This window comes from Triplophysa dalaica, chromosome 5, assembly GCF_015846415.1.
Source record: "Triplophysa dalaica isolate WHDGS20190420 chromosome 5, ASM1584641v1, whole genome shotgun sequence".
Lineage (NCBI taxonomy): Eukaryota > Metazoa > Chordata > Actinopteri > Cypriniformes > Nemacheilidae > Triplophysa > Triplophysa dalaica.
The window spans coordinates 12500757-12513835 of NC_079546.1; the positions used below are offsets into that span (position 1 = coordinate 12500757).

At 39.4% G+C, this 13079-nt stretch overlaps 1 protein-coding gene across 3 annotated transcripts; it reads left to right on the forward strand.

Moving 5' to 3' along the window:
* Positions 1–301: 301 nt before the first annotated feature.
* Positions 302–12189, forward strand: LOC130421146 (acyl-coenzyme A thioesterase 1-like). Of its 3 annotated transcripts, none has more exons than XM_056748877.1 (11): positions 302–435; positions 1658–1860; positions 2239–2338; positions 2504–2694; positions 6893–7056; positions 7145–7264; positions 7352–7434; positions 8454–8547; positions 8628–8708; positions 10121–10259; positions 10895–12189. In XM_056748877.1, the coding sequence occupies exons 2-11, from the start codon at positions 1674–1676 to the stop codon at positions 11023–11025; spliced, it is 1290 nt and encodes a 429-aa protein (XP_056604855.1). In that variant the 5' UTR covers positions 302–435; positions 1658–1673; the 3' UTR covers positions 11026–12189. The 3 variants fall into 3 exon arrangements, with proteins under 3 accessions (XP_056604855.1, XP_056604856.1, XP_056604857.1); XM_056748878.1 differs by having other exon boundaries at positions 7166–7264; XM_056748879.1 differs by having other exon boundaries at positions 7178–7264.
* The last annotated feature ends 890 nt before the right edge of the window (positions 12190–13079 follow it).

The window sequence follows — 13079 nt, forward strand, 5'->3', positions numbered from 1 at the left end:
TGTTTAGATAGACCTAATGAGTGCATGTGCGCAGTTGTGCGCAATGTTTGTATTCTTCAACCACCTCAGAGGATAGTGGGGGTCTCCAGTCACTGGCACGGTTATTTTGGGGGTCACGGGCTGAAATGTTTGGGAACCCTGCTCTACATATTCCACCAAACAAAGAGGTATAAGAAACTGTGGGCACAGGTGACATCAATGAAGCCTGTGAGAATGTACTGATTGGCTCATGTAGGCGGAGCCAAGTGCTACAGGGCCTGCATAGTAGTGGCACAAAAAACCTTCTGAACAAGGTCTAAATGACCTTTAGTGCTGTAAACTCTCAATACTACTGTTTCAAAGGTAGCATTTCGTCATTAGAAGTATAAGTTACATTTGATAACAACCATCAAGATATCGGGTTTTCATCCGCATGCCCTATTTAATATCCTAAAGGTAAGCTTTCAAATTAGATTTTTTTTATTCTGTATTTTAGTATTCCTAATTCGGTCTGGTAATAAACTATATTGACCAGTTTTACAAATATGATTTTAGTTGTTTATGGCAATTAATTCTGGACATTCTACTTCATCAGCATTGATGCGTGCAGTTGAAGCCTATAACTTTTTATCTCTTTTAAAAAAAAATCTTTTAAGTTTTTATACTTATTGAATTAGTTATCTAAAAGAAATCATCACCAATTGGACTTAATCACATTGATTTCTGCAAAGTAGGTTTATTTTATGAGCAAGACTCCCCTACAAAATTACTCTGGAATCAAACTTTCCATCAAAAGAAGGATTAAACCAAAAATTATTAATCTCTTATAATTTACTCAGCCTCGTGAAGGTAACGTTATTTAAATCTTTAAACAGTGGAACAACCTGCAGTCATGTTGTTACTCGATACTCAAATGTATAAGCTTCAAACAGAACATACATCGATCATTAAAGTAATACAAAACACTCTAGTGGTTTAGTAAATGTCCTCTGAAGCGCAACAATACATTTGTGATAGAAAACTGTTAATATTTTTTGCTTAATTAGCTAAATTAAAATTAATGAAAATAAATGAACGGATCCAAGTCCTAAATTCAGATATGCTGCTGGGACCTCATGGATTTAAAATCTCATTGGTTCTCGAGTGTCTTATTAAAAGTTGGTATATGCGTGTTTTGTCAAAACTAACAAAACTTGAAATCTTTTAATGCTGAGGTCTTTAAACATTGACGGTTAGTTTTTTTTTAAAACATGCACAATTATTATAATATTTATAGGCCTATGTATTTTTATATAATGCATATTTTAAGTTTACTGTATAATCACATATATAGCCTACAAATAGTTTGAGAATGTAGGGGGACAAACCAAGGACAGCATTAATCATTACAATGGTTAGTAGAAGTAAACAGTCATGTCAGAGCACTTTGTGTCCCATCTGGCATCTTAGCCTTCTTGGTCAAGAGTCCGCACATAGATGTAATGCTACATAGACTTTCAGGTTAAAGTTTACTGTGAAGTTAACTTCAGTGCAGGGGAAGCTACTTGCATATTGCTCTAAACTCTTGTATGTTTTTGCCCCCCTTGAAAAAAATGCATCTTAATATAGTTCAAAAGTAAAATCATTAGAAAATGTCTAAAAACTTGCTAACACTTTTATCTCTAATGAATAACTATAGGACTGTGAACATTGAGATGGTGGAAAATCTGTTGCTATCTGTTCAGCCCAGTCGATGTCTGGTGGACGAGAGGATTCAGATTGTCATAGATAATTTATTGCCAAACCAGGCAGCAACGCTGCACTCTTTACATCAATCTGAGGACAAGGACTTCTGGGAGGCGTTTGGACATTATATCAGTGATGAATATGGAACAGTGACAGGTGCGTAGTACAATCGGATGAATGACCCACACCAACTATTAAATAATTTGATATGAGAAGAAGAATGCCTTTATTTAAGCTATAAGAAACTTTAAAGTATATAAGAATAAAAGGTATAAGAAGAATAAGGATTTTTGGATTTGGTCATGTGTAAAATACAAAGAAATTTAGTGTAAAGGATTGGTAAAAAGTTATAAAAAATATCTATATTAAGATAAAGTAAAATAAAAAAATTGGATAACCTCGAATTGATAAAAAGTATAATTCCATAACTTTACAAAATGAGTGACTACAGTTTGCATTCAGTGTAACTTTTTATAACAGTTAAGAATTCTACAGACATCTTATGTAAATAATACCCTGTTGTATGAAATTTAGTGGCCCAAGATGAATGTTTGGGGGGCACTTATGAAGGGACAGAGCCAATGGGTTTGCTGTGGAGCATGAGGCCTGTACCGGGAAGTCGAAGTGGACTCAGGTAACTCAGATTTACAAAATGTGAAGATTCTAACACAGTTCAAATCTATTCCCTTAGAAACATGAACTATAAAACTATAATGATGAGACCTGATTGTTGTGGCCTGCATTTGTCTTTTTTTTCTCTTTCCTTACATAATCTTACTTTGCAATCTCTATGTTCAAGGTTACGCAAGATGGATGTACTTTCACCGATGGTAGTTCATATTTCAGTATATAGCGGTCATGTGTCTCAAGGCTTCGCCAAGCAACCAGCATTGGCAACCAGTGTCACAGAGCGCTGGTACATGGCACCAGGTGTGCAGAGGGTGAATGTCAGAGAAAAAGGAGTACGAGGAACATTATTCCTTCCTCCAGGTAAAGACACACACATGTAAACTCAAAACCATGAAGTATAACAATTGCAGCATTTTGTAAGAATTTGTTTCAATAATTGATGTATGCACATTGCACAATGTTGCATACCGTTTAGGTGTTTTAAACACCCAAATAAATTTTGGATAATCCGAAGATGAATCAAACCCGAACACATTTTAAGACAATACTAACACTTTCTCTGTAAGGGATTTCATGTTCTCTCTTAGGGATTTTACACTTTGCATAGATCTAGAAATAATGCTTATATTAGGGATTCACCAATATGTACATTTTGAACCAAGTCGATAACAATTTTTTTTTCATTGAAAACCGATATACAGTATCTAAATAATAATATAAATATTTCTGAGCCTGAATCAAAGCAGCTGCAATAATTTTAAAACACTAATTACAGCAAATACAATAACAATTAGTTCTCTTTTTCCGAAAATCATTTACCAAGCCTACTTTACTACTACTTTTAACTTTTCTGGTAATGTTTATTTAATAAATAAATTATAGATGTTCTTCCAGTGAAACCCAGAAATGTGTTCTCCATTACCACAAATCAAAAAGGTTTTTAAAGCAGAAATCCTTAGTCCTAATCCCAGTCTGCTTTTGTTCTTCTAATTTACATATTCATAAACACCTTCATACTGTACCTACATCAACAATGTTTTGCAGTAATGTTTTAGCAGAAAATGAATGATCATGACCGGACGACAGTACGTACTGTATTGTGTTTTAACTTTAAGCAATGTGCACCGAATGGTTCAATTTTAAGGAAATGATTTATAATTGATCAGATATAATATATCGGACCTATTGAATAAGATTTAAAATCACCATGTATCGGCAAATATTGAAATGACCAATAATATATTGTGCATCCCTAGCTCACACATGGTTCATTTGTCACACTGCTGTTTAGTTTAGGGTTACTTTGTGCAAAAATGTGACACTGTCTCTAAAAGCAGACTTAAAACAATGCTGAAAAACAAAGTAAAATATACATTGGAACATTTACATATGCATTTATACATTTATTCATTTAATACAATATACATTTATACATTTTATACAATATACATTTATTCATTTGGCAGATGCTTTTATACACATATATGTTGCACGCGCTACAAGAAAACTCTGTGCGAAAATAAATTTACCAGTGTAGCACACGTGCAGTTTTTGGGGTGCATTAGACAGAGCTTCGTGTTCATGTGAAGTGAGTTTCTCGTTGTGTTTGTTTATGTGTGACAATGGCGCACCACTATTCAATTTAGTTTTAGTCTATTTTGCGAGTTGGGCTGCATTGAGTCCATATAACTCGTTGCGATTCGTGGAGGAGTGATCCTGCTATTCAAATATGTAGTCTGGCTGATCGGCCTCTGAGTGAATGAGCTGCATCGTTTAACATGCTACATGTTCAGTTCGAAGGACACTGCGAACGGCATAGGGAATCATGGATCATCAATACATCACTTCCCCAGGGCAAACAGGTAGTTAACAGAGTACTTCCAATTTTACCCACCAGTCCAGTATAAACTCAGCCTCAGCAGCGATGCAGTGGGTGGAGCTTTCCTCCGTGCCCTCGTTTTCCACTGTTTCATACACCATCAGCCGGCTCTCACAACTTGTTGGACGTGCAATGAGGCTCTGGCTCCGGGGCAATCCTCAGCTTTGTGGCTTCTGATGGCAATAGCTCTTTGGTTGCGGCAGGCGATGGCTCTCCGTCCATTGTGGGCTCAGGCATGATGTAGGGCTGAGCTCTGGGTCCGGAGTGGGGCTGGTGAGCTCCTCGTCGGGGAGGCCGATGGTGGGCGGTGAGTTGTTACTCACCAGCACCCATTCCACAAACTCGGCGAAACTGCCACTAGGACCATCTCCCGACAACTGTGCCATCCATGTGTCGTTCAGGCCTTTCCTGTAGAAACTACAGAGGCAGTTGTCTGGATAGTGGGTATGGTTGGAGACTTGATCCATAAGGGAAAAGTACCGCTCCTCCAGCAGTAGAAGGATACCGACCAGGTGATCCATGACAATAAACAGAAAATAAAAAAATGGGCAAAATACGAGGAAAACATGAAGACGCTCACTCTACATTTTCTGAAACGGCTCTTGCAAGGATCACTAGAGAGGCGCAGATAAGTCAATATATTTTAATGTAATCCAAGATGAAGAATACACAGGGACATACACAACACCAATACATGACAAAGAACTGATCTAAGGAGATAATTGAAATAGGAAAGATTACAGGCGAAGACAGTAGATGGGGATTATCTAATGATGTCCAGATGATGTGGATCAGGTACGAACTAATTAAACTAGCTGTAACAAATCTCAATAAAATGGAAGGAAGGAGTCGGCAAACATTTAAACATTTAATAAATTAATATAACAGCCGGCGGCCCCTCACGGATGACCGCCGGCGAACAAAACATGAACATAATATAAATACAAACATAACATAAGTTCGGGCCCGGTCCTCTCTCTTCGACGGTCCGGTCGCTCGTTCCTTTTATGCTCCCATCTCCTACGTGATTCGAGCCCGGTGTGCGCACAGCACACGAACCACGGTCTCGCCCCGCCTACTCTACTACATACCCCCATCACCCCTCACAGGCCGGGGGGTACCCCCGCGACTGTGCAAGCTCCCTCCCCCTCCCTCGGGGGGGGGTTGGGGTGGGGGGTATGCAGCGACGAGACGAGACAACGGAGACGGGAGCCCTCGGAGCGACCGGAAAGAGAGAGGGGAGAGAGGAAAAAAAAATCCGGTTTCCCGACATGCTGCCGCTCGTTCCTCAACCAGCCGGAGTACTCTCCTTCGCGGTGCCTTGCGGTGGCCCTGGGGCTTCGGTGGACGGCTCGACCGTCCGCCCCCTGGCGGCCGGCGGTGGCTCCTCCTTTATCCGGGAGTCGGGGCAGGTTCCCCGTCCCCTGTTCCTCCCCCTTGGGCGGACGGACGCAAGCTCCGGCCTCTGGCAGGCGGTGGCTCACCCGGCACTTCCGCCCCCTGCTCCTCCCCCTCGGGGGACGGACACAGGCTCCGGCCTCTGGCGGACGGCGGCAACCCCCCCGCTCCCACTTGGACGAAAGCCACCCCACCTCGACCCAGGGGCGCGGCAGCAAAGGTCGCCGTTCCACCGAAGTTTTGACGGTTCCACCGCTTCGGGCAGCCACTGGCGGACGCCCTTCGTCCGCGCTGCCCGAACTCTCCGGCACCGCGAGGCCACTCGGCGGCGAGGACTCTCCGACAGCATGTCTCTCCTTCCTCCCGGGTTTCGGCACCACTGTAACACATCTCAATAAAATGGAAGGAAGGAGTCGGGAACCGGAAAACATTAAACAAGTTTTAATATAAATAATAACAGCCGGCGGCCCCTCACGGACGACCGCCGGCGAACAAAACATAAACATAAATACCAATATAAATACAAACGTAAAACAAGTTCGGGCCCGGTCCTCTCTCTTCGACGGTCCGGTCGCTCGTTCCTTTTATGCTCCCATCTCCTACGTGATTCGAGCCCGGTGTGCGCACAGCTGGCGCTAATTCACAATTACTCACCGGACTCAAACCACGGTCTCGCCCCGCCTACTCTACTACACTAGCGTGTGGGGTGAAATGGATTATGTACTGAAGTCCGGTGTTGAATGAGGGCAGACAGTGGACCGTGACACAAAGCCTGATTGTCACAACTTCTGTTGTTTGGTTGTTTGTTTGTTGTTTAATGTACAAGTTTAGATGATGTTGCTGTCGACCGGCTAACATTACTAAGTGGTCCCTTTTGCCAATGGGAATTCGATCGGGGAAAACGAACGACAGCCATTTTTACTCGTTCTGGAACTTTGTTCCTCAATATATCCGGTCAGAAAAGCGCATATATTTCAGAATCACAAAGAGCTTTATTGCCAAGTGCTTGGCCACACAAGGAATTGTCTTAGTGACAGAAGCTTCCAGTGCACATACAGGTTAAAACAACCGGAGAGCTCCACACCGAGGCAGCCATTCGCGGCGCCAATTTGTATAAATAACACACACATAGTCCAGTTGTCAGTTTAAATAATTCACCATCTGTTTATATAATTATTTTGTAATTCTTTGCATTAAATTTTGATTCAATCCAGAATGTACATGTCATCATACCGGTTCTTTGCTTGAAGTTGCTACTTTTGCTTGGCTAATATTCGTTAGGACCAGGACCTTACCCAGGAGTGCTGGACTTGTGGGGAGGAGGTGGTGGTTTAGTTGAGTATCGCTCAGCCCTGCTTGCATCTCATGGCTTTGCCTCGCTGGCACTAGAGTACTTGGCTACCGACGAGCGGAGCACCGCAGATGTTGACTTGTCATACTTTGAGGTTATTCAGATCTTCTACAGCATAGACTTTAGATCTTTGAAGATGTGGCATTGTTATCAACTGGATTTGTCTTTGGTGATTTCTGTAGAAAGCATATCTAATCCTGCAGAATCATCCAAAGGTACAAAGAGAACGACTGGCTATGCTTGGACTATCATTTGGATCTGCAATCACACTCAGTATGGCAGCCTACTCAGAAATCATCAAGGTTTTTCTTTTTACCGGCATAAACATGCACGTATTTACATTTTAGATGTAGCTTTTTGGTAGTCTTGAGTCTTCATTTCTATTGTAGCCCCAGTGCTGTATATGTATCAGTGCAAGTCATGGGATTCCTGTCGATAAATCTCTTTCTGGAATATTGGAGGAGATTATAAAGTAAGATTCTTCATATTTTTATACATCTACACATCTAAAGCAGAATTAAAATACAGTTTAACTGAGATTGTAAGAACGCTTTAGCACTATTAAACAACTATACTAATGTTAAGGTCTGTACAATTACCTCATTAATAGTATTTATGGGCCCCTGTAGCCATACACTGTACACACTGTGCGTACCATAAGAGGGCGCTAGCTATAATTTTATTTATGTTTAAATATTGAAATGGTATTTAAAATTGATTAGTAATCTGTGTAGACTTATGATATATTGAGAAAGCAAGAGAGAATGAGAGTAAATAAATAAATAGAGGCCTATTGTAAAATAAAATGTGGCTGTGGTTAGCAGTTCTCACAATCTGTTTTAACATGTTGCCATATCTTCATAGATAAAAACAACCAACAAAGATTAACCGAAAATAAACCAAAAAATTAATTTGATAAAATTTCAAATATCCGTAAAATGCTAGAACAGCCTCGCCCATGTGACACCCACTTTATCCGGGAGAGACTATACCTGTTCCGTTCACACATGGATTGATAATTTGGCGAATACATTCCGGTATTTAAATGCGATCGTCACTTTCGAAACGGCAGTGTGTGCATGGAGCAAAGCTATGAAAGACAGCAGGCTTACTGGACTTGCACTAATGATCATGCTAACTGAGATTAAAATGAACAGCGAGGAGGTGCTTAAACAGGAAGGAGGAGAGTAAGATTCAAACCACTATAAGCAAGATTTATCTTATATATTAATTATTTTAGTGGCATTTCTTGAGTAGGCCTATTTGGTATTTGTATGTGTGAGATCTTTATATTGGGAGGGGGATTATTGGGGGTAACCTGAAATAAAATCCTGCAGGCACAGGGTTTTTAAATATCTTTGAAAACAGTCTTGGCATTGTGTCACTTGGCCAAGTTATTCACAAAACATAAACCCCTTGTATAAAACCCACACTTCAGAAAAATTATGTTTGTTCCAAATAATGAATGCTAATGGAAAATGTTAATTTCAGGAATAAATTTAAGATACGTATGAATGAGGTTAACCAGATAATCTACAGAGACATGCTCTTGCTGATTCCCTCAGATACAAGTCTCAAAGTAGACGTGAGTAGAACGTCAACATGAGTTTATTAGTCTGTTTTTGTACTTAAGTGTAAACTGTCTGTTTGTTATAATGTACAAAGGTTGGGAGAATAAAATGTCCACTTCTGTTGGTGAACGCTGGTGATGATCAGAACTGGCCTTCGGTTGAATCTGCTGATGATGTGAGTCTTAATTATTTACATTTACAGGATGTATTTAATGAAAAAAATATTTTTGAGGGTAAGTAAATATTACCCATGCAAATCAGTTAAATTTTACTGAATCTACTCAATAAAATGAAGGAAAAATATGCACTCTATTAGATAGAGTAGAGTAGATTCTATTCTATGTTTTTATGCAAAGAGTACCTAAATTTATCAGACATGGGCCATCATGACACACTAAAAGAAATTAGATAATACCTAATATTTCTCAATAATAATACGTATAAAAGTGGAGTAATATTAGTTTATAGAACCGACAACCGGTGTTGCCAACTTGGCAACTTTGTCGCTATATTTAGCGACTTTTCAGACCACTTTAGCGACTTATTTTTCAAAAAGTGACTAGCAACAAATCTAGCTACTTTCTAAATAAGCCTTGGCGACAAATCCAAACATTCTGCTTCACTTTTATTGCCCCGCTAGAGCAAGTTTTTCCCTTCCCAGCGCAGTACTGCCTCTCTGTCTACTCTGTACAGTGTGAGCACCCACCAGAGAGAAGCAGTAGAAGACTGCACTGAGAATGAGATTCGCAGTTTAAACAGTGTTTCCAAGAACTATTCACTTATTGACCTTGTTTGAGCATTTGATAATGAAACGCCATGACTATGGACGTGTAAACATTATCACAGACGGATTTTAGCTGATCAATGAAAATTACTGCTGGTGTGTAGTTTAAAGGGATTGAGTTCTCTCACTATTACATAGATTTTGTTGTCTGCAAACAGAAACACAAAAATAATTTATTATAAAAATAGAACTTAAGAACCTATTTATTGTGCATTTGGGTGAATTGTTTTAATATAATAATATATACGACAGCTCAGAGAGAAGAGATATGATGCAGACTTGAAGAGCTTAGCTTGTCAGATACTACGTGATGACGTCGCTGATATGCAAATTAGTGTATGATGTGATCTGGCGACATTTTGTGAATTTTCGGGCAGGCTTTACATACTTTCCATTGAAAAGAGTTGGCAACCCTGCCGACAACAGTTCATCTCCTTTTTATGAATGATAAATATTGAATAATTAAACTAAATATGAATTATCCAGAGAAGCTTGAATTTACTTAGAAATGGTCAGAAACAGAAGATCGCATCAATTGCTTTTATAGACCAAATAATAAATGTCTTCAAAACCCCTTTTTTAGACAATGAACACAAGATTAATTTGATGTCACCATTATTATGATCAGTTTTCATTTTAGTTGAGCTCTTGATTCTTGCACTTCACAAAGTTAATTCTCTTTTGTCAATCTCAATTATTACAGTAATATCGACTAACATCGCAATTATGTACATTTGTACAACATTGTCTTATTTATTATTAACTGTGAATGTTGTGATTTTACCCGTGATCTTTAAACCCAGATTAAAAAGATGATGGCAAAAGCAGGAAATCTTAACTTGTTGGAAGTCCTGATGTATCCTGGTGCGGGTCATCTGATCGAACCTCCTTACACACCTCACTCTCGTGCCAGTAACTTTACTTTTCGAGGGAGTGAGAAGGGTATGCATCCATTATGTGCTCTCCTTATTTGTTTTTTTTTAATTGTTCATTCTGCATATAGCAGTGGTTCTCAACTCTGTCCAGCGAGATCAGTTGTCCTGCTGAGTGTACAGGTTTCCTGTAGCTCAGTGGTAAGAGCATTGCGTTAACAAAATAAGGTTGTGGGTTCGATTCCATGGGATTGCAAATACCCATGTAAAAGGGTATAGGATAAAGCAATATAAGTCGCTTTGGATAAAAGCATCGGCCGAATGCATGAATGTAAAATGTAATGTAAAGTTTAGCCCCTACTCTGATATAAAAAACATGAACAAGCTAATCAGCGTCTTTAGGAATACATGCGTTCAATTTAATGCGGCGGTGCGCAAATCATTCAGCGTATGAGATTAGTACCGCGATAGCGATTCAAGTGCAGATTGCTCGGTACACATTTGAATCATTCAAGCGGTACTTTAATGCGATATGCCTCTTCAGATGTTTTATCAGAGTTGGGGCTAAACTCGGTAAGAAAGAAGATCTCACGGGCAAGAGTTGAGAACCACTGGTGTATAGCATCACATCTGTATTGTTATTATTTTTAGTATCTGTTTCATTGTGAACATGGCATGTGTCCATCTGTTTGTGTGTTTTTGCAGTTGTCATGCTGTGGGGTGGACAGACGAAACCGCATGCATATGCACAAGAGGATGCGTGGAAAAGAATTTTAGCATTTCTGAGTCAACACCTATATTCAAGCTTAAATCATGCAGTTAAAGCCAGACTTTAGTTGTGACATTACAACACTGTCCGATGCATCTAAATGAACATACTGTATTCATGTTGAGTGTAATTTTCAGAACTAGGATTTAAAGAAATCAACAAATCAATGTACACAGTAAAGCACTAATTTTGTACTGCTGTTAATGCATTTTAATATATGCATACAAGTATTTGGAAATGATTGAAGCATTGTGCGCACACACAAACAAATATGTAGGCTATAGCGTTCTGCAGCATACATTAATGAGTAAATAGACAAAGAAATGTCATGCAGATGGTGATCAATTTAAAAGCTTGTCCACAACGGGATGATAATCGCTCGTGTTTATTGTCGACATTTAACGCCTCATGACTAAACAAAGGGGGCCAATGTGTGCATTCCGGGGTCAAAAGATTCATTTTAGTATATTGCAACAGTAGCTCCCTGCGATTACCGCATTTTGGGGTGAAAGCAACCCGGCTTTTTGCTATCGCAATGCCAATATTGGTTGCTTTGTTAAAAAACATTAAAGCTCAATTTCAACCTGAATGATAATAAAACATGACAAAAAAGCCTTGGCTCGTTGGAAACCATGTAGGTTATAAAGCATCTTCACCCCAAAATGGCGGCCGCACGGTTTCCCTAAAATACCCCCACTTGCGGTCACTTAAGCGCTTGACTACTTTAATGACGTATTTCATGTTTTTGGCCCAAATGAGCTAGTGGCCGTGAAGATCCAGAGAAAGCATGTATTTCTAAGCGGATGGGACACACTTAACAAGTAGAAACATGTTACGTTACGATAGAACTGGATAGAAACATACACTTGTTTCTTGTTTATTTCATTTTAATATTCTATTTCATTTATCACATTTATTACAATATTCATCATATGTATTCATTCCTTTATTTTATTATTCACTTCTATTCATATTATTTGCTCCTTACTTTCCTGTTGTTTAACCTCATTGGGAGATGTTATTGTGTTTTATGCTGATATGAGTATCCGTTGGTCTCCATCTCAAGGTCCATAATAATGTCATGAGACAATGTTTTGATACTGTTATCTTGAATGGTTAAAAACACATATTGAATCTGTTTCTAGTCAGACGAAGTTTGGCAGAGCTTGACTGAGAATCAACGCATACCTGAAATTATTCAATAAATCATTTGTCTGTCTATTTAACATCACTTCGTCTCCTGCCTGCTGTTCTTCCCTTCAGCTCTATATCTCTGTTGTTTGGGTTAAAGGATTGACTCACAACAGAGTTGATATCTCCAGGTGTAATTTGTTCCTGACGGAGAGAGATCTAGTGAAACTGGACTCAAAAGTTTAGATCTATAAGATCTACAAGCCATATCTCATAGTTGGATCTATCATATGGCGCTGTCGGCAGGATGGAATGACAGCTGAACAACCGGACTTGTGACGGACAAGAGGTACGAAGGGAAACCCTGCAGGTCTCCTCCTCATCGTGCTGCTGCAACTGGGGCGCGCCTACAGCAGTGTGAGTTGGTTGTTTGTCATTTCCATCTAAAGAATCAAAAGTAAATCGGTACCGTGGTTTAACTCTGTGTGTGTTAGGGGATTGATTCTAATTGTTCATTATGGGTATGGCAATGTCAGGAAACAAAACTATAGACGAAAAGATGTCTGAAACTAAGGGTGATGTAGAGATTAGACTACACGAAATAGCTGTGGAATTGTCAGATAAATTATCTGATTTGACACTAAACAAACAGAGGCAGAAATAGTTGAAAAATTTAAGATTGAAGCTCAGAAAGGTGCCATTTGGGAGCCTAATGACATCAGGACAGTATGAAAAAAATTGAGAGAATGAGGAAAAGAGAATCAAGGCAGGTTCCTTGGACTCTTGTTACCTTGTCTAAATGCAGGAAATGGGAAATGAAAGTAGACAAAGATACCCATAACAGGGAGAAAGAAGTTATGGAAAGCAAACTGAGGGGATTTCAAGATAGGTGTGATGATTTAAAATCCCAGGTGGAAAACTGTAACGAAGAGAAGGAAGTTATGACTGCAGAAATAACAACTCTTCAGGACAGGTATAAGGAGTTCGAAG